Source organism: Callionymus lyra, chromosome 17, assembly GCF_982586985.1.
Source record: "Callionymus lyra chromosome 17, fCalLyr1.hap1.1, whole genome shotgun sequence".
NCBI classification, from domain to species: Eukaryota; Metazoa; Chordata; class Actinopteri; order Syngnathiformes; family Callionymidae; genus Callionymus; species Callionymus lyra.
The window spans coordinates 16,079,638-16,107,016 of record NC_141834.1 but is presented as its reverse complement, the minus strand read 5'-3'; the positions used below and the strand labels follow the sequence as shown (position 1 = coordinate 16,107,016).

The window sequence follows — 27,379 nt, the reverse complement described above, 5'->3', positions numbered from 1 at the left end:
ACACAATACAAAAAAAGCTCATCTACAATATGAACACGTGGTTTTTATACAAACATGTGACGCTGACGTACCAAACATGTACATTTATGAAATGCAGGATATTTTTTTCTTTCATCCGTTGGTCCTTCCTGGCGCTGAATGATGATGTCACAGGTCCGGCTCCAGGAAGTCACAGCTGTGGAAGAAGGAAGTGGAGCCTGTGAGACGTTGTGAGGACTTTTTTTTTTTTCTTCTTGTCGTCAAAAAAAGCATGCCGTCCAAGAAACGTCGCCGCGGCAACGAAGAGGTCATGCCATTAAAAGAGTGATGGGGGAGTGACAGTTTCCCATGATGCAATGCAACAGCTGAGGTAACAGTTTTATGATGAAGATGCTATTTTTTATGAATATTTTAATGACTTGATCAGATTCTAGTGACGAGGATCAATCGAAAAGTCAAAAATTTGTTAAAAAACAAATCTCTGAGAATGTCGTCAGATCAGTCAACGAGACACTCGGAGTAGAGCAGCTGGAAAGGAGCCACGATATTATTCACGATATTGTGTCTGTTTTTTTTGTTGTTTTTTTAAAGGATGAGGATCAGCACCTCCATATCTAAAGTTGTGGTTCTCAAAAGGAGTCGAAGTAAAAATGTTTATGACCTAAAACGTTCAACCAAAGATCTTGTGTCATCGGCTCAGTCATCGGGAGACTCGGAGTAGAGCTGCTGGAAAGGAGCCCAGTGAGGTTTGTACCGAGCCCTTTAAAGGGATGACCCCTGTCTTCATTTTGACGTTGGGGTAAAACTGATTTTAAGGATGAGGATCAGCACCTCCGAGTTAAAAGCGAGACGAGCTCAGTCGTGTCGAGACTCGGTGTAGAGCAGCTGGAAAGGAACCAGATCGAATCTCTGGCTGAGAATCTTTGTTTCCTTCAGTAATAATTAAAGTTCCTTATAAATTAAAGTAGGTTTTATCAAGTCAGGCAGAAAAATAAATCACAACAAATCACAAAATTCATGCTTTGGTTCAGAAGCACAAAGACGACGAGACCTTCACCAGCACCAGAGTCATGCAGCAAACACACACACACACACACACACACACACACACACACACACACACACACACACACACACACACACACACACACACACACACACTCACACTCACACTCACACTCACACTCACACTCACACTCACACTCACACTCACACTCACACTCACACTCACACACACACGGCACCGAGGCGACTACTTACTGAGCTAAAGTCAGACCACAGTCGAGAGGCCGACTGCTAAGTTCTGGTTCTGCTGTGACACACAAAACATTGTTGAGGTTCTGATCCGAACTCATCCCAGAACTTGCTGGTAAGTATCAAAACAAAATGTTATTCTGACTCACTGCGGTGATGAACTTCTGGGGTTGAAGGTCGTCGGGCGTGGAGGGCGAGCAGAGGAAGGACTCGTTGTTGTTGTTGTTGATGTAGGAGTCCAGCACCAGGCTGGTGTGACCCGGCAGGGTCAGCGTGCTGAGGCCGGACACGCTGTCGCTGGAGTTGCACTGGGAGGACGTTTCTGAACTTTCTGTGACTGGAGCACCAACAACACACTCTTACTTTACTGAGATTTATGAGGTTTTTATCAAGCAAAAAAAACATAATTTTCATCAGAATTCATTCTTTAGCTCTCATGACTTTCAATACACATTACTATGTCATCAGCAAACATCACGGTCCATGCAAAACAATCCTAGCACTATCATTATTGATACCATTATTAACACCTTTAAAAGGTTTTTAAACAATGAAAATTGTAAACATTTTTTTTGCCTCTTCTTTTTTTTGTTGCAAAATGATAGTTTCTGTAAGCATTATTTAAAGGCTAATTTTTTCAACAGACTTGTGTGTTATTTTCATTATAAACAAACTTTCTGTTCCAATATTATTTTGAAAATGTAGTGATTTGTGTTTTTTATTTGAATGCAACGTTACTTTTCTTTTAGCATTATTTTGGGGGGACATTTATCTGTCATCAGTTATTTGTCGCTTTTTTTCAACGTACCAGTATTATTACCATGCAAAATACGGTGTTATGTTCTATCAGCATTATTTTGGGGCTTATTGCTACCATCAGCAAACTTGTGTGTTTAATTTGCTTTTGTTTGTTCTTTTTCCTTGTTCCATTATTATTTTGAACATGTTGTGACTTGAGTTGTCAGTTTGGTGCAAACGTTCTGTCAGAATTATTATGGGGCAAATTTTTGTTTTCAACATTGTTCGTTTCATTTTGTGTCATTATTAATTTGCAGTTTTTTCTTGTCGTTGTGCCAGTATTATTTCGAGGTGAATTTGTGTTTGTGAGCTAATATGACAACACTTATCGCTACACAATCCTACTCCTGAATGTGGATAAACACGACGGAACAGTGACACCTATCGGTACAAAAATGAATGACATGGATTGGTTTGCGAGAATAACCTGAAATCAGAGATTTGTTCATTTTGAACGAGTCTTTTTAACTATTTAGTTCTTATTGGACTTGACTTTGCTCACAAATATTGACGCTGTGTTTCTAAACTGCAATAATTATATAATAATAATAATAATAATAATTCACTCACTCATGGAGGGCTGAACGCCGACGTCCTGCTCCAGCTCGTCCTCCTCGATGCAGTCGTACGGCCACTGTGCGAAGGAGGGAACGCTGCTGGACGAGTACAGGTGAGACGGGGAGGAGTAGAGGTGCAGGTTGAGGGACCCCAGGAGCGAGGAGGACGACTGGCTGCTGGAGGAGGAGGTGCTGCTGTTGGAGATGGTGGAGTGAGGCCTCTTGATGGAGCAGGCGTACTCGTACGAGGAGACGGCGATGGACGCCCTCGTTCTGGACTCTGAGGAGGGAAGTCGTCGTCAAGAGGCTGACGTTCGAGGAAAGATGGAGGTGAAGAAGGTTCACCTGTGTTCTTCATGAAGTAATCGATGGCTCGGTCGCTGATGGCGGCGTCGCTCGGCTTGATGTCCATGAAAGGTTTGCTTCCTATTCCCATGGAAACCATCTCTCGCATGCGCAGCTCTACGGGTTAAATCAACCAAACATTTAAAATCACTTCAGTAAAATTAGTGAAAATAGAGTTTTTAATGGAGGTTTACTCTTTAATTTTATAATTTAAATAATAATTTATATATTTCGAAATGTCTATAATGAAATACAAAATTGGAGAACTATCAAAGTGAATAAAAAAAAAGAATGTACACGTAGAGTTTGATATTTAAATTCCAATAATGAAAAAATGAATTAATAAATTAAATACATTCTACATTTTTTAATTCATAGACTTTTAAATTCAATCAAATTTCAGCCAATCACGGAGGCTCTATTAATCCTACATAAACATGAATTTTCTTTTAATTTTTGGAATGACAATATCAAACTTTATTGTAAAAAGAAAATTAATGAAAAAAAAAGGCTTTTAAAATTCACTTTAAAAACGTTATTATAATTGTGTAAACATTTTTATATTGAAAAGGGTATTTGAGTAAATAATACATATTGAGTAAAAATAATTTTGAATTATTGGAAGTAAAATATCAAACTTCATGTGTAAAAAGAAACAAATACATTTTGAAAGTATTTTATTTTTAATTCAATTATTCAATAACAAACAAATTCAACCTGCAATTAATAAATTATTGAATTAGATTATTTAAAAAATAATGTAATGTTATTTGAAACGTTAAATTCAATATTCATGATATCGACGATATAATTCAGTTTGTAATAAAGCAGCGCCCCCTGCTGGGAGGAACGGGAGTACAGCCTGACAACGTTGAGAAACCTCACCTCTGTTCCTGAGCGCTTGTCTCCACAGGATCTTCCCGATGATGGACGTCCACACGGCCTTGACCTCGGAGGAACTCGCCTGGAGGATGAAGGTATCCTGCGACTTCCTCCGACGGAACCAGATCTCGAAGCGCAGCCCGCTGTCTCCCACGTTCTCCGTCATCCCGATCTCCGCCGTCTGGAGGAAGGAAAAAAGGTCATGAGTTCCAAAAGTGGGGGTTCAAGCCGATCCGAGCTCTTACTTTGAAGGACTGCTTGTAGATGTAGATGTCGTATCCTCCCTCGATCTTTTTGGTCTTGCTGAAGAGGATGAGGTCTTCGAACAAGAAGACGTGGCGGAGGTACTTCCTGCGTCCGCACCACACGATGAACTCGTCCTGGCAGCGCAGCTGACCTTGTTCCTTCAGGTTCACCTGCGGAGGAAACGCCGTTCTTCACTCGCGTCGCAGACAGGAAGTCGTTTTTTTTTTTTTTCCCGACTTACGTCGCAGCCCCGGATGGCGTCCATGGCCAGCAGGTCGTTGCCGTGGCGCAGCTGGAACTTGACCATCTCCTCGGCGGTCCTGAGGTCGCTGAGCTCCTGCTCCTGGCTCTGGCTGCACTCCTTGATCAGGTCCTTCAGCAGCAGAGCGTACTTGCTCATCCTCTGAATGGGCTTCAGCAGGTAGGACGCCAGGTCCATCTTGTCGGCGAGGTCCAGCTGCTTGTTCTGGACACACAAATGCAGATGTTTTGGGATTTTTCAGTGTCAAAAGCTCATTTTTAATCATTTAACAACGTAATCCTCCAATCCAGTGAGATAAACAAAGCAAAAAAACTTATTTTTTTTCCAAGTTTAAAACATTTTTTTGTTAAACTTTCACATCATTTTGAAAAATTTATTTTGTATATTCTTTTTTGTTTTTCTGATAATTACATTTTGTTCAGCCTATTAAAGGTTTCTAGTAGCCTTACTTTGTTGGGTTTTCTTCTATTTATTACCATAACTGGGTCATGATTGGACAGGATCTCATCCCGGCTACATAGGGTGAGAGTAGAAGGACACCCTGGACAGATTGACTGTCCAACAAAAGGCACTTAAACACAAACACACATCACCGTAAAACTTACCCAACAATTAACCTGTATTATTCTGAATTATAAAAGTAAATCTGATAATATAAAAACCCTGAATCAACATTTTTTTTTAAACATGTTAATCTAATCTAATTCAAAAAGCACTTAGCATTGTTTACTAAGTAGCTTAATGTAGATCTACAAGCTAGAATTATTCATTTCATACTACATAAGTAAAGTATAGTAAACCATTGTAAACCCAAGTTAACAGAGACATTAATAAAATATTCTATTTTTGCTCATATTATTATTCAGGTATTACAAACGAAAAATTCAGAAACCATATATTCTGAAATTTTAACAATTACATATTTTTAGTTGTTGCTTGATGTATTTTTAGTTGTTGCTTGATGTAGCCATATATATATATATATTTATATTTATATATATATATATATATATATATATATTTATATGTATATATATATATATATATATATATATATATATTTAACCAACAAGACTCTTCTGGAATATAAGAAATTATAAGCTTTTTTTTGTTGCTGCACTTACAAGAGCCAACCAATAGGTGGCAGCATATGGCTTGAAGTCAAACACGACTTCTCAAATGATTTCCACTGTAGTGTGTAATAATAATAAATAAAATAGATTCAATATGAAACAGAAACACACCAATACAAAAACAAACAATCAATATTTGTTGTACTTAAGTTATGTATAATACACTGAAAATAAAAAACCCAAACTCACCAGGTCAATAAACCTCTGTGTTAACATCTTATTTTAAATAAGAATCTCAGACACCGTTTGGATTCATCCGCCAAAAACCTGACAGTGACTTTGCAAACAAGGCGAACTAATCGTTAACTACTTTAACTTGACCTCGTCACCCTTCGAGGAATGTTAGCGAAGCGTCTCGACGCACCTTAAAGAATTCGTTCCCGTGGCTGCAGAGCAGCGCGTCCGACTGAGGCTTGTTCTTGCTGTACAGAGCATACATTCCAAAGTGATCCTCCTGCACACAAGAAGAACCATCACAACACTGACGACAGGAGCAGGCGGTGAGTGATGGACGTCACAGGAGAAGTCGAGAAGAGAGGATGGCGACACTTGTTTTTTAGGAAAACCAAACGACTGCAGGCGACAAACATGGACTCACGTGTCGGAGGAAGCAGCTGCTGATGGACAGCGGCGAGTGAGCGCTCGACTCCAGATCCTTCAGGAAGTACTGACAGTGGAAGTCCCAGAGCTTCTCGATGTTCCCGAAGATGATGCTGCGTTTCCCCCGCAGGTCCTGCGGCAGGTCCGGACGCTCCATCTCCGGGAAGTAGTGCTCCAGGACGTAGCTGAGGGAGCGAACGTACTCCCGCTCGGTGGAGATCATCTCGTCCATGATGTGCTGCACTTTACTGAGACACACGAGTCAGTGTCAGCAGAATATTCAAGGTTGATTTGGACTTTTCAAACTCTTTTAATAGAAAATTTGATACTTTGATACTACTTTTTTAAATACTTGAATTCAATAATTTGTATATTTAAGGATGAATTTTACTTTTTTTTTATATTACAATTTTATATTTAAAAAAAATACATTTTTTATTGAAGTAAATCAGTGGCATCAGAATATCAAATGGTGTAAATTTAACATTTGAAATGTTCAAACCTTCATTTTTTCAATTAAAATGTAGATGTTTTTAAGCATCTAATGAATATTTGAAAAGTTATTTATAGTTTTATTGAATAAGTAAATAAAAGGAATCTTTTTTTAATAGGTTTGTTTCATTCATAGAGTTTGATGTAAAACTAAATGTTTCTAAATTCAATATATTTTATTAAAAGTATTTTAAATTCAATAGAAAAAGGTTGAAATATTTGTGTCACTATGATTGGCTGAATCATATTGAATTTAAAAGACTATTAATTTAAAAATATTTAATTTTAAAAACCATTTCAATATTTTAAAATGAATGCATTTTTTTTAATATCAAATGGTGTAAATTTAATATTTCAAATTTAATGTTTTATTAAAATGTAGAAGATTTAGCATTTAACGATTTTTAGAATAGTATTATTAGTTAAATTCTACAATTTCTAAATGTTTGTTTTATTGAAATTGAATTAAACCATTTTATATCAAGAAGTTTTTTTTAAATAATTAAATAAAAATAAATAGAATATTTGTGTTATATATGATTTTTTATTTCATAGTTTAATATCAATATTTTTCATTAAAGGTCTTTTAAATTCAATATAAAAACTTTGAAATATTTCTACCACCAGGATGGTCTGTTTCATACTGAATTTAAAAGGCTACAAATTGAAAATATATTTAATTCATAAAATGTATTTTTGAATCATTGGAATTAGAATATCAAACTCCATTTGTAAACACATCAAAAACAAAAGACTTGTTGTTTTTTGTTAAATCATTTAAAAAAATAGAAAAATCATCAACACACAAATTATTGAATTTAATTATTTAAAAAAATACGTTTATACTTAAAAAAACAACCTTTTAAATGTAACATTCTACAATATTCAGCGGGCTCTGATAACCATACACATACTGATGATTTAAAAAATAGATTCCAGATTCAACGAGACTCCTTCACTCACTTGCTTTGCTTCTTAAACTCTCCTTCGCTGAGTGTGTTCTGACTCCTGGCTGGTATGGACATGCTTCGGCTGCGTCCGGCGCCGCACTTGCTCACGTCCGGCCGCTGCAGCTTCTTCTCCGCGCACACGTTGTTGGTGACCTCCAGACCCTTGATGTAGACGCCCGTGTAGCCGTGGACGTGGCTGGCGTCCGGGGGGTGACCCGCGTCCCTCGGGCTCAGCTCGTAGCTCGCGGTCTTCTTCATGATCTTCTTCATGGGCTGCTTGCGGACGCGAGACGCCCCCGAGTGGACGGGCTCGGAGTGGCAGGAGACGCTGGAGTCCACCGTGCAGTCGCTGTCGGTGTCGTCGAACGGGGACGGACTCTGTCTCAGGGCGCCGTCGGGGGGGAACGGGAAGTGCGTCGGCGAGGAGACGGAGCTGGACGGGCTCTTGGAGAAAGGTCCGGCGGAGTGAGACTTGTTGTCCTCCGAAGACGCTTCAGACAACAGCGGACGTCCATTTTGTTTAGGAACGTCGGGAGCTACGACTCTCTCGTTCGTATCTCCGGAGGTGGCTTTCGAAACTTGAGCCAACGTCTCCTCCAGCTCCTGCTTGGTCCTCTGACACTTGCTCCACACCGCGTTCCACTTGGTCAGCTGCTCAGGACTGTCCAGGGACAGCACCATGTCGTTCAGAGGACCGAAGTTGTCCGAGGAGAACTTGGAGGCCTCGACGCAGTAGTCCTGCAGGAGCGGGACGACGGTGGACGAGAGCCGGGAGCTGGGAGTGTCCATGTTGAGATGATGGATGTAGTCCAGGCAGTGCTCCATCCAGGGGTTCACCTGGAACAGTGAAGGGGTTCACTTTAATTCAAGAGGGACCAGAACCAGAAGTTAAAGGCTAAGAAGGAATAATCATGGGCTGATGTCTCTAGTTGGTGTCGAAGAAATACAATAAATATCTGTTTATTTCCCAAGAACATCATCCAAGTTTCTCTTCTTTCATACAATTCCCTTCTTCCTGTATCATTTTTAATTGAGGTTTTCCCAAAAAAGTATTGACTTTTAGAGTTTGGGTTTTGCAGAAAACATCAAGATATTTCTGCATTTGAACTTTTATAACAGAAGAGACGACGAATAAACGATATTTGATTTTATCATGGCTTCCTAGAATTATGAAAAAAGGAAAATCAACATTTCTTTATTTTTCAATTCAATAAAAAGCTCCTTCATCCAGAAAAACATCGCTTCAATTAAAAAAAAAGAAATATTTTTAAGGAACATATTCTTTATAATTTAAGCTGTTTTATTTGATGGGAGAAACTACACAAAAATATTTTCTAGGAACACTTCTTTGATTGATTTACGATCATTCAAATGAATCATGGTTTCAATGAGCATCGAAATAATCAGGAGAACGGAACAGAAACAATAAACCATTTAGAAGAAGAGAAGATTTGTTTTGGACTTACTGAGTCGTAGAACTCGTACAGAGTGCTGAGAGTGTCCAGGTGGATCTTCCGTTCCTCCACTCGGCCCAGGATGGAGCCCAGATGTTGCTTGAAGTCCAGGAAGAGCTGAGGCGGCACATGTTCTGGAGCCTCCTTCACCAACTGCAGGCCGTGTCGCTGCTGATGCTGCAGAACAAACAAGAGAAGAATTCCAGGATTACAAAAGTTGGTGAATTTGAGCAAACCATGAATCAATATCTGTGTTATTTACCACCGACTCCTCCAGGAAGAGATCCAAGCTCTCCTTCATCTCCGTTATTTTGGCCAGAGACAAAGATGTGCATTCCAGAGGTGCCAGTTGTTTCTCCCCCTCTTCACTGAACCACAGTTTGATCTGAAATACAATCTTGATCTTGATCTTGAAGCATAAACAGATACAGATGAAGAAGCTTCATCCTGACATATTCATCGTCCGTACCTTCTGTGTTTGCTCCTCAAAACTCCGCATCTCCTGCAGGCTCTCCAGCTGCTTCTGCGACTTGTTGGACAGAATGACGAGCTTGTGGACTTCTTCGTCCACTTGGTTGTAAAGAGACGACAGTTCGTCCACAGCGTCCCTGAGACACAACAGTGGAGAGTTTTGAACTTGTCCTGTATAAGTGCGAGTATCAAGATATAGGGTAACAATACAACATATACAGTGATACTGTAGAATCAAGTATATATTTGTAGTATTGTCGAGTACTTGACTCTGGTGTTGCAGTATTTACAGACCACATGACTCTTGACGAAGTCGTAACTGCTTTCATTTGTTTTTAAACCAAAATATGTCCAAACATCAGCTCTAAAAGCTGCTGGAGTCACTGTATCCTCTCGTCCTCAGTCACCGCCAGGATCTTGAGGGACTTAATTGTTCCTTTACTTGTGGAGGACGCAATGACTGTCGTCGTCTAGTGGCCGAAAGTTTAATTGCAACAAAATAATTATCAAATGATGTGAATATTTGCATTTTTACTGTAAATCAAAATCAAATTATTTTATTCTATACACACTTTATTGAAGTACATATATATACACATATACACATTATATATATATATATATATACACACATACATATATATATTTTATTTATATATTATTTATGCAAGTTGGAAAAAACTTCTGAAAATGTTGGTTAGACTTTAAATTCTCAATTAATCAAATTTTTTCTGTTTTTGTCATTTCAGCTATTGTGACTGTGTTTTAATCCGTAATTATTAATAAAAAATAAACGTTACAAAATACTTTGAGTTATAAAATGAACATAAAATCTTACTCATCATGTGTCAAATTTTATTGAACACATTTTAATGCCAAATAAGCCTCTTTTTTTTCAAGATAAATTAATTTTACTGACTTTTTAATTGTCTTCGGGAACTGCAGGTATTCGAAATATTGAAGTGTATCAACTTTTTTCAAACAGCTCCTGAACTACATTTCAATCTCTCCGCACCTGTAGTTTTCATTTTCACAGGATTCTTCCTTCCTGATCCGGGCCAGGATGGTGCCTCCTTCCAGGCGTAATCTGTTGAGATGAGCGTCTTCCAGCACGCACTTCATGAGCTTCTTCTGCTGCTCCATCATGTCTGAAACCTCCTGAGGAAAAGAAAAAAAAATCCACTTAAGCTTCGAGCAGAAAACAACACGAGCCGCGAGGAAGAAGATAAAAAAAAGAGGGTCGACGTGTTTTGTTAAATCCCACGGACGAGGAAGCCAGACTGCCTGCAGGCGTCGGCGACTGACCTGAGAGGTCTTCAAGTCTGAGCTGCTGCTCAAAGTGGTGATTGACTCCTGCAGGGACGAGATGGCTGCACTGCAGCTGCTGGCGAACGGTTCAATTTTCTGTCAGGAAGAAAGAGAGACGATCGTTCAAACTGCAGCCTGGAAATAGATTTTTAATGATGTTGTAAGACAAAAAAAAGATCCTGTGATCTTCTTATAAGTGCCTTCAATGGTTAACATTAGTGAAAACTATATATTCTGTGTATATGACTTGTTTATATGTGTTTCTTTAGACTGTTTTATTTTGAGAGTGAAAAAAATAAAATCTGAATATCAACTAACATAAGTGAAACACAAGCTTTATTAATACATTATGTCATTATTGATTTATTTAAAAACAATAGAAGCTACTTTAAAAGTAAATGTATGTGCAAAAGGAAGTGTTGGATTCTAAACAAGAAAAACAGCCATTTTACATTTAAAAACTTTCTAGAAGTTCAGTTTTAAAAACTTTTAAAATAGGAAAATTGTGACCAATGATTCAACATGTGATCCCGTCAATCACATTTCAAACAACACACAGCCTTTATTTAAAAAAAGAAAAAAAAGTAACCAACTTATACAATACATAAACTAATTTTTTAAATAAACACTGTTAGGTAATTTCATATTTGCTTTTATTTTGAAAGGAATGACCCTTAACACCAGTTTCAGTTCAGCTTTTGACACGTCAAGAGTCTTGTGTTAGTTAAGTTTATATTAAAAAATAAACCTGTAAACTAGTGCAAATGAGTGAAACACAAACTCTATAGGATTTACTTTTTGCAGTTTGTAGGCCCTTGGTGGAAAAAAAAAACGTTGGATTTGACTGCATTACAGGCTAATAAACTAGTTTTTATTACTATTTATTCAGCAAGCACATCAGACCATAGACAAGAAAATGATGCAACCCTGAAACCCAGACCAGAATTCCACGTTCCAACAACAATTATTCAACAAAACATAATTTAATCTTAAAATGTGTTTATGTGGATTTGCACATATGATTTAGCTTCCCTTCATAACAACACCTTGGACACAAAGTGTCATGTATCTCCTGCTGATTTAAAGATTAAAAACAACAACACATGACTAACATGGAATGTGACTTGTTCATTGTGTCGTCTCAAACCAAATCAAACCCCAAATATTTTAGCAAACAATTCCTTTCATTCCACCTCAGATTAACCGTTGAAGGAAGTCTCTGTACAATTGTTGACGTCGATAATCTCTGTTCCTGATCTTATCTTAATAACTGGCATCTTTGAATCAACATGAACATTAATCATGAGTTTGACAAACACATCTTAGGAAGTAAGTAAGTCATTTATATTTGTATAGCGCTTTTACCAGACCAGGGTCACAAAGCGCTTAAACAATCAAAACAATACGCAATAAAATAAATGCTTAAAAGTTCTAGACAACATCAGAAAATCAAGAAAAAGCCTGCACTAATAATGTGAATAAATGCATATTAAAAATATTTTAAAAACATTTATTTGCATTTAGCATGAAAATATTTACTGCATTTGTTCATTTTTGTGTTAAAATTAAACTTCTGGCCGCTAGGTGGCAACAGTCATTACATCCTCCGCAGCTAGAGGAACAAATAAATCCAAAATTCTTTCTTGAAATGCTAATGTTCCACATGCTTTTTCAAAAACTTGAAATCTAAAAGTATAGTAGTTTTATAAAATGAACATAAAGGTTTTAAATTATGTTTATTTAAAACCAGACGATTAAAAGTTGTTATCAATAAAGACTTTTACTCGACATAAATGCTCCATTGAAAGAGCTGAAGAAGAAGCAGCAGCCTGTGTGCAGCCTTCACTAAACCAGGCTTAATAATGTGAAGAATGTTCACACCAACATGTTGCTTCTGTTGCCATGGATGTACATACGACGTGTGAAAAGCCCAGTATGTCGTGACCATCAGTAAACAAAAAAAACATTTCGACAGCTGTCACCACACCTGCTCTTGAGCAATTCACCGTCTGGGTCGCACCCACCTGTCTGAAGAGGATCCAGTGGTTGTGGTCGTAATGGAAGGAGCCCTCCAGTTCTCTCGTGAGCTGGTTCTGGTCCACGTGCTTCAGCAGGGCCTTCAGCGACGACAGCGTCTCCGTCTGTCGATGGAGAACGTTTTTCAAAGCAGGAATTTCCACTGGACTTCGCAAGCAAAGACGTCGGGATTTAAGGGATTTTTATTTGAATGAAAATGTTTCTCCTTCACCTGCAGGTGGACGTCTCTCTCCGTCTTGGCAGTCGACTCCTTGTCCGCCAGGATCAGAACCGAGTAAAGTGCGTTCGGCGCTGAAGTCTGCGAACACATGTTTTCATTTACGGTCGGGGTTTAAAACGCAGCGTTTACAAGCGTGAGTTCAAAGCGGGCGTGTGCTGTGGTCGGCCGTGATGGAGTAAGTCATCATCAGAACGTGATGATACGTCTTTTTTTTTTTTTTTGCATCAGCGCGGACGGTGTGTGGTTTTGAAAAAACAAGACAAGCAGGCACAGGCTCCCCACTAACAGCCCTGAGGCCGTCCTTTCTTACAAAAATGTCTTGGAATTGCAGTCAACAAATCTTAAGACGGTCATGACGAGACAAAGGGTGTTGTAGGGAACATTAAAAACATGTACATTGACTTGACAAGTACGTCTTAATGATCCTTGAAGGATGATTTTAAAGAGACATTTGGTACCAGAAAGAAACAACATATTTTCATTTATCTTGCGTCGATTATTAGTAGTCGTGTGTATTGGCAAGAATCTGGAAATACGTTATGTATTACGATACAGAAGCAATAATACGATATATTATGGTATATCGTGATACTGTAGTAACAAGTATATATTTGTAGTATTGTCGTGTACTTGACTCTGGTGTTTTTACAGACCACATGACTCTTGAAGAAGTCGTAACTGCTTTCATTTGTTTAAAAACCAAAATATGTCAAAACTTAAAAGCTGCTGGAGTCGATTGTATCCTCTCGTCCTCAGCCATGGTAGGGATCTTGCAGGATTTAATTGTTACTTAAGCTGCAGCAGACGTACTGACGTCTTTTTATACACACTATCTTAAACCATTAAAGTACTACGATGAGAATAAAATACAATTCGAAAACAAAATCACATCAGCCTTAAAAGCTGCTGGAGTCGACTGTATCCTCTCGTCCTCAGTCATGGCTGGGATTTCATTTTACTCTAGCTGCGGAGGATGTAATGACTGCTGCCACCTAGAGGCCTGAAGTTTAATTTTAACACAAAAATGAACAAATGCAGTAAATATTTTTAAAATTACTTTTTTATATGCATTTATTTATTTTATTTTAAGCACACTTTTTTGAAATATGAACCATAAAAGAACGCTAATAATAATAATTAAAAATAAACTCCCCCAAAAAATCCACTACATTATTGTGGGAAAAAATGTGTAAAATATTGCAATGTATTTTGTACCCCCTATAAATAAAGGTAGATATTTTTAATTTAATTTTTGACAAGTAAAAAAAAAGAATAAAAATCATCTCCAGGAAGTTTAATTGCAAAACAAAATTGGAGTAACGGTTTGTGGTGAAGTTAAAGGAAAAAAGAATTTTCACATCTACTTAAGGAACCTTTTTGTCAATAAAGAGATGTTTTTTCAACATGTGGAGGACGGAGAAGGTCTTACTTCTGAGGTGGTCTCACCTGAAATTCAGCCAGAGATGACAACAGGGCAGGAACCGGCGACTGCCTCCTGCAGTCCATCACGACCGTCAGCCCTTGGTCCCGCCTCTCTTCCCTGAATGGTAACAAGAGGCTTCAGTTCGGCGACTGCACTAGAGGAATCTCAACTTGTCGACACATTCGGGGATTAGATTGCACACAAACAGATAAAAGGGCGTCCAGTTCAGACTGAAAAACAAGAGTCATGTGTCTGGAAAAAAAACTCACCGCAGGGTTGAGTAGTAGTAGCCCAGTAAACAGGTGAGGTCACTGACGGTGCAGCTCTCACCTGCCCACACCTGAGCCCTGCTGCACACCTGCAGCACCGCCCTCCCGCCGCGATCCCGACCTCCTGGTGGAGAGGTTGGTATTGATCACGACAAGTCATGAAGACACGCGAGAATTTGGCGAGAATCTGACGTATCACGATACAATATTGAACATTGTTTTGATTGTTTAAGCGCTTTGTGACCCTGGTCTTAAAAAGCGCTATACAAATAAAAATGACTTACTTACTTACTTACAAGGTCAACGATACATTATATTGCGATACTGGAGGAACAATATCTGTAGTACTGCAGGAGTATTTTGACTTTAATTTGTTTTGAAACCAAAATGAAACACAAGCTTATAAAAGCTGCTGGAGTCGACTGTATCCTCTCGTCCTCAGTCACCTCGATCTTGCAGGATTTAATTGTATATAATAGAAGTTTAACTGCAGCACAAAAATGAAGAAACGCTGTAAATATTTGCATTTTAATTGTAAATTAAAAAAAAATATATATATATAATTATTTATTTTATAAACACCTTATTGAAATTATAATAAAAACTTTAAAAAAAATATTGATTATGATTCTCTGCCACTGATTCCCTTCTGTTTTTCTGTTGCTTATTTTGTGTTTCATTATTTTATTCTGTGTTGCCACCAAAAAAAACAACTATGTAGTGTTTACAACACTTATTAAGGAGGTCTCTGGGATCTAAAGCCTAAAATAAAAAATAAAAATGGATACATTGCTGTTGAATATTGATACGCTATCGTGAAGAAAATAATTTGAGTGTATTTCCATATATTTTCTAACATAGGGGGTTAAGAGAGCCGTCAATACCTGGTAATATCACAGCACCAGATGCTAGCAGCTCCTGATTGACCTCTGACCCCAGTTTAGGCAGACACAGGTGACGCTCAGGTGAAGTGCTCGAGGTGAGCTGGACAGCAGAGCCATTGGCAGCTTTAGCGTTGGACTCGTCCACCGCATACTTCTGCCTCCTGCCTTCACCCGTGTCCTCGTGTGGCCCTGGAGAAGATAAAGAAGCCTCAGTGTGTGATCCGACAACAAGACCAGCCGTCACTTAGCAAAACACTCCTTTCACCCGAGATGCCCATAATAACCGTGAATCTTTAAGAAAGAGTGATTATTAAAAGGTGCGCAGGAGTGGTGAGTTCACCGCGTGACTCACGCTGGAGACCAGGTGTAGTCAGGCTGAGTCAGGATCTGATGCTCAGAACCTCAGCCTTCAGGCTGCGTTTATAGGAATGTTGTTCCCGACATTCCCGAGCAACTGTTCTTTCCATAATGATCGTCGACGGCGAGAGGCTGAAACCGTGGTTCGTATAGATAGATCAAGAATAAATGAAGAACTATAAGAGGGTTCTCGGAGAAATAAGGTCTCGATTTAATCAGTAAAGTTTGATGAACAATGTATTTGTTTGATTGGGTTCACAAATAAGCATATTTTATATATTTAAAGTTAAACAACAAGACTACAGACTCTGGGAGGATCACCTGGGACTTGAGTTTGTTTCTGGCAAAGCAGACCAACAAACATATCTTAAGAGCATCTTCAATCCACTTCAAAGGTCAATTGTTTGGTTTCAAGAAGGTAAAAAAACCTGTTTCCAAACGGTTTTTCGATTCTGTGATTTTCCACTAATACATTGTTTAATTAAAAAAAATGTTTTTAATTATTCATTTCAACATAAAATGTTGACATATTTTTGTTATAGGAATTACTTTCTCGTTTAATTTGCCTTTTTTGCAAGTATTTATTCCTACTTGAAAGAAAAAACATGCCTTTAATCACATTTTGCATTTACTTTATACATAATAAAACAACAACTGAAGCTTTTTTCACTTAGTTATAAAATGTCACTGCATTAAAACAACCTTTCTCTCTTTCTTTTGTAGGTTTTGTTCCTTCTTTCTATTGGCTTGACGGCCCCTTGCAGCATTCACAGTATATAATGTGAAATGTTATTGCACACTCCTGCTATAAAAGATAAAACTTTGAACACATTTTAAGAGGTAACTTTTTGTTTTATATAATAATAAAATAAACTTGCATATTTATATTTTCATCAGAATAAAAAAATGACATATATTAAATCAATGTATTACAATATTAATTCATGTAACTATTATTATAAAATAGTTAAATTCGCTATATTGTGAAGATATAAAAAGTAAATTAAACATGTTGTTCTGGTTAATTCAAGCATGAAAAGTCAATAATTCCTCTTATGAACCAACAGAGTAGATTATTTACAGTACAAAAAAACAAAAGATATTTCACCAGCTAGTGCAGGGATCTGTCTCACTGAAGCCTAAACGTTTGTCTAGCGAGGTGTGTTGAGTCTTAATTTGTTTTGACACGACAACACCCGACAACAAAACAACCGACTTATCTCTCCTCATCATCATCACAACCGACAAAACATTTTGGACTCGGGTGTAGATGTGTCAGAACACACAGACATGTGGTTTTTTAGAAATGTGATCCACAGATTTCTGTCTCCTAGGGCGACTAAAGAAAGAAAAAGATGCCAGTGGGAGTGTAAAAAAAAAAATGCAGGCTATACAAAGAAGTGAAACTCATAAAGCCAGGGGAGCTGCAGGGTTTCTGCTGACACACTGGCGTGGACCTGTTTTAATGAAAGCAATTATAGTCCATTAAGTTGAAAACATTCTACCTTTTACAAGTTTTCGGAGGTGAACACGGTGACAGTAGATCAGCCTCTATTGTTCCAGTGAGTTTCCTGTGTAACGCTTGTGACCTGTGAGCGTTTGTGGCACGTTTCCTAAATTTCTTTGTTTTGGCAGGAAGTGACAAATGTAGGGTAAAGCCTCCTGTGCATTGTCTGCGGACAAAAACGTAGCCACGACAGCGTTAGCGTTGACATTTTTTTTCTTTTTCCACCTGATTCATGTTCGGCTGCACTTGCTGACTTGAGTTCGGCGAGCGGAGGTCTCGTGTTTCATGTTGAATGGACTCGCTAAATATGGGGGCACAGTTTGAGAAAGCTCTCTTTTCGACCAGTGAATCAGCCAGGAGCTCACAAAGGACACTTTTGTGAAACCAGGCAACCCATCTGGGATCAGGGCAGCCCCCCCATCCTCGACTCTACTGTATGGCTGTCTCATTGTGGGACGCCGGGGTCAACGGGGTTGCAGGGTCTTTTGTGGGAACGCTTCTTTTTACCTATGACAACAGAAAACTCTTTGAGGTTCTCTCTAAAAACAATATGGATGTTTATCATTTTCATTAGAATATTAAACAGTTGAATTTCTTTAGTGAAAAGTTGTCGTTTTTTTTCATGCTTTAAATTATGTTATTTGTTAATTAAAGGGTTTAATAGTGTTTTATTAAATCACTGAATACAGTTATTTGTAGATTAAAAAGCTGACTTTTGTTAATAAGTACATTTCAAGGATCTATTTTCTAACACATAGTTTATTTAATTTTTCCAATATTTAAAAATATATTTTTAATTCAGCTATTATTCAAATGATTGAATGAAATTATAACATAAAAGCAAATGCTACCTTTAAATATATGAATCATTGAATAATATTCGATTTTATTCTTTCAAATGTATATATAGCTATTTATATATGTATGTATATATATATATGTTTATACCGTGCACTTTTGTTGGGGGTACAAAGTAAAAATGTCATGGTACGTAGTATCTATGACAATAAACGCTTTGAATTGAATTGAATTAAAAAATAAATAAACCTGTAGTAAAGATATTATTGAATTCATTCATATTTCAATTTAAAAACAAAACATTTCCATTAAAGAATTCAAAGTTTAACCTTTTTAAATGTTAATTTAACTTTTCAATATCATGATATAAAAATACTTTCGTAGAAAAAGTACATTTTAACTGAAGGGAGATTAAATATAATGACAATATTGAATTCGGGGGATAAAAAAAGGTTTCAATTGACGGATAAAAAGCTGTGTTTTTAAGGCTTTACTCCCACCGAGGTATGCTTCCCATTGTCTATTTTCCCAGAGTTACCCTGAATGAACCAACACACAACAAAGCAAACTAAAGTGGCAAAGAAAACACGCCGGTGAAACTGAAGTCAATTTTCCAGGGTTGGGCCATACATCACAGCCCCTCCAGCTGCCAAAGAACACACAGAGTGGGCTTTGAAAAGCAATCTGTCACCAGTGACGGCATTCAAGCATCAGATCACTCTCCACTTAAAGACTCTGAATGCTGCCACCCCGTGAGCTGTTGGAGCTGGTCCTGCTGCGGGCTACGATTACATAACCTGCCCGAGAAAATCCTCATTATCATCACCCGGGTTTGCCGCCTCCGGGTCACAAATCATTTAAGAAGTGTGAAGAGTCAGACCAGATTAAAAGCTGATGATCCCCCTCCTCCTTGTTGACGCTACTTAAAGTCACTTTGAATATTCCCGACTCCTCGATTACGCGGTGGTCATTCAAGGAAGGGTAGGTGTCACACATCTAAATTAAAGAACAGGGTAACTTCTGACCCACCTGGCTCGTCTTTGCCGCTCCTTTTCTCAACGCCGGGTAAAGCCGCCTCGACGTCCAACTTCCCGAAGCGTAGAGCGTAACCGTTCATCAGTTTCTTGGGGGAGATGCTGACAGAACCTCCGGAGGACGATCTCTCCCGATGACTCTTCACCTTGTTAGTCCTCTCCAGCGACTTGGACCGACGGTCGGCCCTCCTCTCGGCGCTGCGCAGACCCCTCTGGAGATACATCAGCGGGGTGCTGGGCCTGGAGTCGTCCCCGCTCAGCCAGCCCCGGCTCCCCAGCCTCCGGGACAAGTGTTCCCGCGAGGTCGTCCTCGTTTCCGGGCTGCTGCCCGGCGTCACCGATCCGTTTCTTAAAGTCGGACTGTGCTCCGAACTTTCCTCCAGGATCGACTCCGAGCTGGACCCGAGGCTCATCGGGTTCTGAAGGGCCTCCATGTAGGATTTCCTAAAAAGTCTTCTGCTCTCAAAGTTCCCTTGGGGTTCCCGAGGGATCCTCTTGCGAGGGCCCGGGTCGCTCAAGTCGGTGCTGAACGATAGCATCTTGGACACGGTGTCGTCGACGTTGCCGTCCTCGCCGCTCGGACCGGTCTCGTTGACCGGGTTGGAAACGTCTCCCGTGCCGATCCGGTGGTTTTCGCCTCTCAGGTTCGGCGACGTGGGCTCGGAGAAGGTGGAGTCCGCGCCCTGAGAAAGCAGGGATTCCCTGGAGCTTCGGTGACTGTCCAACGTCCCCGTAGACCCGCTGGTGCTGCAGGTGCTCAGGTGCCCACGGAAGACGCCTCGGCCGCAGTGCGGCTGCATTATGTTCTCCGCCGTGCCGCCGACGAACAAAGGGTTGGCCACGTTCTTCCACGGCGTCCGGAACACCGCCGTTCCCGTCGTAAGAAGGCAGTTCTGGAGTGGGTGCAGCTTCTGCTCGAAGGTTACATTCTGTAGGAAGTCATCGGCGAAGATGCTGCTGAACATGCTCTCTGGGATGGGGATTTCGGCGATGGCCTGCCCACTGGCCGACAGGCATTTTATCACGAGCTTGGCGGTCTTGCGGCCCAAAGGAACGATCTGGAAGTAGAAATCTCCTTGCTTTAGGCGGACTTTGTGCAGAGGGGAGAGCTGCAGGACGACTTTCTCGTGGATGCAGAGGGGCCACCCTTCATGGTAGAACAGCAGGCCTCGGAACTTCACCTGAGACGAAAAACGGAGAAATCCATCAGTGGCTATTAAGCGGTATTATCAACCACAAAACCCCTGTTTAAACACATGTTTCCGCTTATTAGAAAGGCAACGTATTTCCAGGAGACGCACCAGATGAATCACTCGCAAGCCAACGTTTGACTGAAGAGCAGAAACCTGTCTGGTCAGGCCTCGTCATGCAGAAACCGCAACTCAAACCCTAAAAAGGAGACCTCTTGGAGCAGGCGCTCTGGGGTTGGAAATTCATCTTACGGGATTTCTAAAGAAACGGCGTGCTGATACGATCAGAATAAAAATGTCTGAAGCAAAGCCAGCCAAACTGTTTTGAAAGGTAAGCCCTCAGGGGTTATTCCTTTGCAACAGACCCGGCGGAAAGTGCAGCCCAGGGTTCAAAGTGTGACCCTTTGCCTGTATGAATCTATATAAAATCTTATTTTTTGGACAAATGCATGCAATTTATGATAACCATAGATAGTAAGTAAGTAATTTGTTTTTATATAGCGCTTTTCCAAACCAGGGTCACAAAGCGCTTAACAATCAAAACAATACTCAATAAAATATATACTTTAAAGGTCAAGATAATACTGAGAACAACACAGGAGTCTGAGAAAATCAAGGAAAAGCCTGAACAAATAAGAATGTTTTAAGATGTTTCTTGAAGGAGTCAGTAGATCCATCAAGTGCAAAAAGAGAGGAGGATCGTTCCAAAGCTTAGGAGCAACAGTCTAGAAGGATTTCTCTCCTCTGGTCCTGAACCGTGTGCGAGGAACCATAAGTAGATTCTGATCCAGAGACCTCAGAGCCCGAGCTGGGGTGTAAGGCTGGATCAGATCACTGATGTAAGGAGGAGTCTGACCATGAATAGATCTGAAAGTAAGAACCAGAATTTTAAAGTTGATCCTGAAAGAAACTGGAAGCCAGTGAAGAGTTTTAAGGATCGGAGAAATGTGAGTTCTTCTACTAGAGCGGGTCAGAATTCTCGCTGCAGAGTTTTGTATTAACTGCAGGCGAGACAGATCCTTCTTGTTAAGACATGAAAATAAACTGTTACAGTATCCAGACGAGAAGACACAAACGCATGGATTATAAGATCCAGATCATGTTGTGACAACAACCTAAGTTTAGAGATTTTTCTCAGTTGAAGGAAACAGTTTCTGGTCAGTTTTCTACAGTATATTACTTCTACTTTCTACTACTCTTCAAGAAGAATTTTGCTAGCACATAATGTGGCCCAACCCCGCCATGTCGTTTGAGCACTTTAGAAAAGGGTTTGGTGAGATTTGGATGGCAAAGATTATTTTCTAAAGGCTCCCCGGCAGTACAACAGTGACTATTCAGAGATAAATGGCTGGTTTTTCAGCTTTTCTTCTTTGCAACAATCAACTCTGCCTCAGTCTTTTTTTGCCTCGTTCCCACTCAGCTGCACTGTTCTCACATTCCTTTGTCCCAAACATTTTGTCACGTCACTCAGCGGTGCGACTGTCAGGGTTTAGGTGAAGCATGTAATTAAAAGACTCACATCAGGTACCATCAAATTCCTTTGGAGAAAAGACGCCCCGAAGACACCGTTGACTCGTGCGTCGACCTTTTTGGCGTCAAAAACAACTTACGCAGGATTCTTGTTGGACCGTCTGAAGGATCCTTTTGGCAGGAAGTAGAAAGTCGATGAAGCAGCGGAGGCCGTCGCCGCGGTACTGCCTCTCCACCACACTGAAGAGCTGCCACAGCACGGTGGCGGCGGTGACGCTGAAGGGGCGGTACAGGACCGATAAAGTGTTCTGGATGCAGCTGTCCAGCGACTCAGCGTCCTGCGTGAGAAACAATCGTCAGTACTGGATCTGATATCGCACACAAAACACTTTATTTTACAGTTCAACTAATTTTACATAGTATTAAGTTGATACTTTGATATTTAAGAAGGTATTTTTTTTAATTCATTGTGAAGCAAAGTATGGAGAAAACAAGTCGTAAGTGGCTGAAGAAAAATCAAACTTAAATACTTCTCTCATTGTTTCATACTGCGATTCCCATAATGCAATGCAACAGTAAATCCGAGAATTGTGAATCCTCGACTGCTTTAAAAAAGATATATTTTCATATAATATTTTCAAGGTAAATTGTTCAGAATTTATTGCATAAGCAAATATAATTTGTCGATGCTGAGCTATGATTATTCTGGAATGTAACCTATGAAGGACTATAAATTACCTTATTATAAATAAATAAACGTGTGTATAAATGTCAATATCATTCAAAATTAAATAAGAAATACGTAAATAATTAAATTTAGAAATAAATAAAAGTCAAAATATATAAATGAATAAATGTATATGTACATGAAAATACCACACATTATATAATACACATTTAATTAAAATGATTTATACATTCAGTTATATATATTTATACATTTATTTAATTATTCATTCAATTAGTCATTTCACTTCATAGAAACCGTCCCTGGTCTGCGAGTAAAAATACATTTCTTGGTCGTGCTCGGTCTGCGAAGCAAAGGAAGTTTGACTATGACAGGAAACGTCCGCCATTATTGTCTTTCCATCAGAAAATAGGGGAAACACCTGGGAGCGTTAACGTCACTGTGAGTGGACACAAACAGTCGAAATGGAAAGTTCACACTGGAACATTGTCCTCTAATAACAAACCCTGGTCACTTTTGACCTTTTGCGACCTGAACAAAGAGTGAGACAGCAGGTAGGAGTGAAATAAATAAAGTAACTTAAGAGGAGTTTTAAAGACATGTTTGTGTATTAATAACCTGTTTGTTCCCCAGCTGTTGAAGTGTGTCAAGCTGACATTGAACGGGACGGACGTGAAAATCATTTTCCCTTGAAAATCATCAAGGTCAAACATCACTTTGCTATCTGTCCTTCCCCGGTGGAACACAACAGTGGAATAGAGACATCTGTCTACAGTGATAACCAGCCAAACAGATAGCATGCCAGGGAAAGTCCCACAGAGTGACGACTCTTAACCATGGTGAGGGGAGCAAAGGTTTGAAGACGCAGCATTTAAACGTACATCACCGGCACTCACACGACAAAAGATCTCTTTTAAAAAAAAAACTAAAAAAAAATCATGCTGCTACTTATGCTTCAATGGATTTACAACCCATGCTTTAGCACTTATGCTGTTGGTCCAAAAAGCGCTCGGACCCATCAATTAGGGGAGTGAGTACAGTTCAGTGGATCGGTACACATGCCACGGCTCTACTACAAGACGTTCATTGTGAACCCCGCCTCTCTGAGAGGTATGTACAGTGTTGGTGTCCCGAAACAAAACACCCACATCCATTAGCAGTCGACGGCTTCGAGAGAGACAACAATGTCTCCAGGCATTAGTCACTGTAGCAGTCAGGACAGAGGAGAAAAAAAAAAGAAAAAGACACGCTGTTTTATTGGACGTTAGCTAACAATGGAAGGAAAGCCCTCAAAACACAGACCGGCTAGTTTCGTTTTAAGGTTTTACAAGATTTTGGCCACGCAGCAGAAAAAATAAATACCATCATTTCAATGCGAAATCAACAGCATTTTAGTGCCTTGGGGCGAAATTGTAAACAACATTCTACTGTTGGGATTCTTAAAAGAACTTGATCAACTCCTGTCACTGAGTAATAAAAACAGTTTAACTTGTTAGCTCTAAAAATACCGCCTGGACAAGCGTTGGATACGCCCAGTTTCACATAGTTGTCGCATGAATCTCATTCAGAACAAGGTGCTTTGTTTCAAATAGAATCCACAACAAAGCATCAACATAACTAAAACTTTTGAGAAACATATGGTTAATATTAGCTATGATTAGGTTAGGTTAGGTAGAACTTTATTGATCCCTCAGGAGGTCTCCTTCGGGAAATTGTTTATTATAAATGATTGTTGATTATAAATACTATAGAATGGACCAAAAAAAAATGTTTTGAGGGGAAAAGGCATTAATAAATATTAAAAAAAATTGTATTATGAAGGTTCTGTGATGACAGCTAGGTAACAATAACATTAAAAAACCTAGAATAAATATAGATGTATTTAAAAATAGGTCTAAAAAGACACATATTCATGCAAAACGTACATTTAGACACAAAGTTAAGTGTAAAAGCGAGGCCAGAAAAAGAAAAATGATCCCATGAGAAACTGTTCATCAAGTAAACATCTGAAAAAAAAAAAGTAGACGTTGCAAAACCCTTTCATCCGCAACCAGGAGGCAGGAGACTTCAGGGTGTATGGGTAAATATTTTAGCCCTTGGATTCTCAGCCAGGACACCCACTCAGATGCAAGGTCTTTGTGGGGAGCTTCCTGTCTGATAGAGGGCTACATGGCTAATTAATAGCCTCAGGTGGAAGACTCTTGTCCCGACAGATAGTGGTTCAGAACGTCGGTCCTGCGAAGGAATTCTGCATTCATAGGTTAGGTTTGCTCGGCTGTATAAAGGCTTTTAAACTTGGTAAATTCAGTTTTAAAACGAAAGTAGAAAACCAGACGAAAAGTCGGTGTGGAAGGAGCCAGGGCATCACAAAGGCACAAAGAGAGAGTGACCAAGAAGTGGTCACTGACACATTTAGTAGGTCAGAGGCACAAAAGAAGTTGCCTACCAGGTCTCCATTAGAGCGTGAAGCCACCAGGGGAGTGTAACAGGAGAGCTCCGGAGCCCCCCACGCAGGCTCCTCGCTAACCAATCCACCCAACGGTCCCAAAAAAAAAAAAAAAAAGTCTGACAAAAGGCCACAAGTTGCCCAGACCTGCTCTGCTACCAGGTGGCAGGACGCTAACAAAAGAGTCAGGTGTGACGGCTCAGAGGAGAATGAGATGCAAACTCAGGGCAGGGAATTCCCAAAAAAATGGTCAAGGTAGTTACTAAAGGACGGTGTAGAAGCAGGAGTCGTTACATTGTTTTTAGACATCAAGCATTCTTCACTAGACAAATAGATCCCCCCCCCCCTTTAATCCCAACGGTAAATATAGGATTTAAGGACATTTGAATACTTTATTGTTTCCTTCCCTCGGGGCTCAACAGCCAAACATCTTCCTGTAGAAACACTGTATATGTCGATGATGTCCTGATGTTTACATCACAAGTTCAACTATAGGTGACAGATTTTCCTTCTTTATCCCAGTTCTACACTATTTCTATAGTATTTTATAAAGAAGCTGGTGTTACACAAGTTATTCAACATAACTCCGGATTGATTTAAAATTGCTTGTAATTCTATTCCATTAGATAATTGGTATTTCCAACTATTCCTGGATTTTCTTGGTGAATTCCCAGCATCTTTATCAGAACTCTCCGATTGACGACCCAACAGACTAATGGCTTTGTCCGACAGGACATAAACAATGTAGGCAGGATGTTATTCCTTCGCAGTCATGACAGACTTTTCTCTTTTTTTTTTTGAAACTATAGACAAGAGTGTTACTGTGTGTAAGTCACTCACTGAGCCCGACATGGATATTTTAGAATCTCAAAAATGGAGTGAATAACAAGAGGTGGGGGTCCCTTGGATGAGTGGGACAGTGATGGGAATTGACAGTTAGGACAAAGGGGGTCAACAAAGTCAGTTGATAGTACTTCTGGAGATTCAAGTATATTTTTAGGCAGTTGAATAGATATAAATGCTGCAAATGTTTGGAGTGGACACTGAGAAACATGTAGCTTACATTAATATTAATATACTAAGGTAGGGATGTTTCATAATACTGGTGCAACAATACAATAAATTGTAATACTGTAGTAACCAGAATATATATTGTAGTATTGTTGAGTGCTTGACTCTGGTGTTGCAGAATTTACAGACCAAATGACCCCTTGAAGAAGTCGTAACTGCCTTCGTTTGTTGTAGTATAACCAAAACCAAACATCCGCTTTAAAAGCTGATGGAGTCAATTGTATCCTCTCGTCCTCAGTCGTCGACTCTGGTGTCGCTCGATTAAAAGACCGAATGACTCTTGATAAAAGTCGTAACTGCTTATATTTGTTTTCAAACTAAAACCAAACATCAGTTTTAAAAGCTGCCGGAGTCAATTGTATCCTCTCGTCCTCAGCCATGGATCTACGAGATCTTAATTGCAATACAAAAATAAACAAAAGCTTTTAATATTTGTGAGAATATAGTACATAAAAGAAAATCGAATTACTTTATTTTATACACTCTAAATTGAGAAATAAATATAAAGTTACTATGATATGAAATAAATAAGCAAATTTATAGATCAATACAGTGGTGTTCAATATTGAAATATATTTTTTGTGCCACTTAAGTGTGTTGATATCTTTTTGGAAACTAAGGTAGTAGCGAAAATGCTAGTTGGTATTAATAGTGAAAGAAAAAAGTTGCAAAAAGTAGTGACAAGTGTAACAGTTTAACTTCTTTATAAAGTTCTAGTTTTAAGTACAATGTGAACAAAGTTTACTGGATATTTAAAGGTTTGAACTGATAATAAATCTTAACTAATATAAGTGACAGCATGTAAAGCATTAACTTGACCGATGGTTTATATTAAATTAAAATCCCATGAGGGGAAGATAACAATGATGGGCAATGACTTCAACAAACACCCTTATTGTATGATAAATACTTTAGATTAGGAAAACTGTCATTCTTAAGAGTTTTTGACAAATACAGCCATGTTTTCACCAGCGTGGAAATGTTGCAGAGAAGTTGCATAAAGTCTTGCATTATCTCATCTTAAGATGATAGTCATGGATATGACGTCAGCGACAGGAGGATGAAGTTCATACCTTGATGCTCAGGTAATTGTCACAACTGCGTGACTTGGCTCTCGGGTGCATCTTTCCTTCCTGACAACGTTCAAGTCCCTCTTTTTTTTTGACGAACAAAAATCCTTTATCTAAACAAACGGCGCCGCCGTCGTCCCCCGGCTCTCGTCTCCGGAGCGTAATCCGGTGCGTCGGGTCATCG

At 39.3% G+C, this 27,379-nt stretch overlaps 1 protein-coding gene across 3 annotated transcripts; it reads right to left on the bottom strand.

The window, feature by feature from the left end:
- Positions 1 to 36: 36 nt before the first annotated feature.
- plekhg4b (pleckstrin homology domain containing, family G (with RhoGef domain) member 4B) lies at positions 37 to 27,379 on the bottom strand. Of its 3 annotated transcripts, none has more exons than XM_087813055.1 (24): positions 27,199 to 27,379; positions 22,061 to 22,258; positions 19,256 to 20,441; positions 15,565 to 15,753; positions 14,681 to 14,804; positions 14,435 to 14,528; positions 12,980 to 13,066; positions 12,756 to 12,872; positions 10,729 to 10,827; positions 10,439 to 10,581; positions 9,422 to 9,560; positions 9,215 to 9,337; positions 8,965 to 9,129; positions 7,512 to 8,335; positions 6,055 to 6,304; positions 5,821 to 5,910; positions 4,303 to 4,527; positions 4,061 to 4,231; positions 3,819 to 3,996; positions 2,934 to 3,050; positions 2,602 to 2,868; positions 1,383 to 1,570; positions 1,240 to 1,291; positions 37 to 175 (listed from the first exon to the last, which is right to left on the bottom strand). In XM_087813055.1, the coding sequence occupies exons 1-23, from the start codon at positions 27,247 to 27,249 to the stop codon at positions 1,250 to 1,252; spliced, it is 5,067 nt and encodes a 1,688-aa protein (XP_087669181.1). In that variant the 5' UTR covers positions 27,250 to 27,379; the 3' UTR covers positions 37 to 175; positions 1,240 to 1,249. The 3 variants fall into 3 exon arrangements, with proteins under 3 accessions (XP_087669181.1, XP_087669179.1, XP_087669180.1); XM_087813053.1 differs by having other exon boundaries at positions 1,240 to 1,288; positions 27,199 to 27,366; XM_087813054.1 differs by lacking the exon at positions 1,240 to 1,291 and having other exon boundaries at positions 27,199 to 27,366.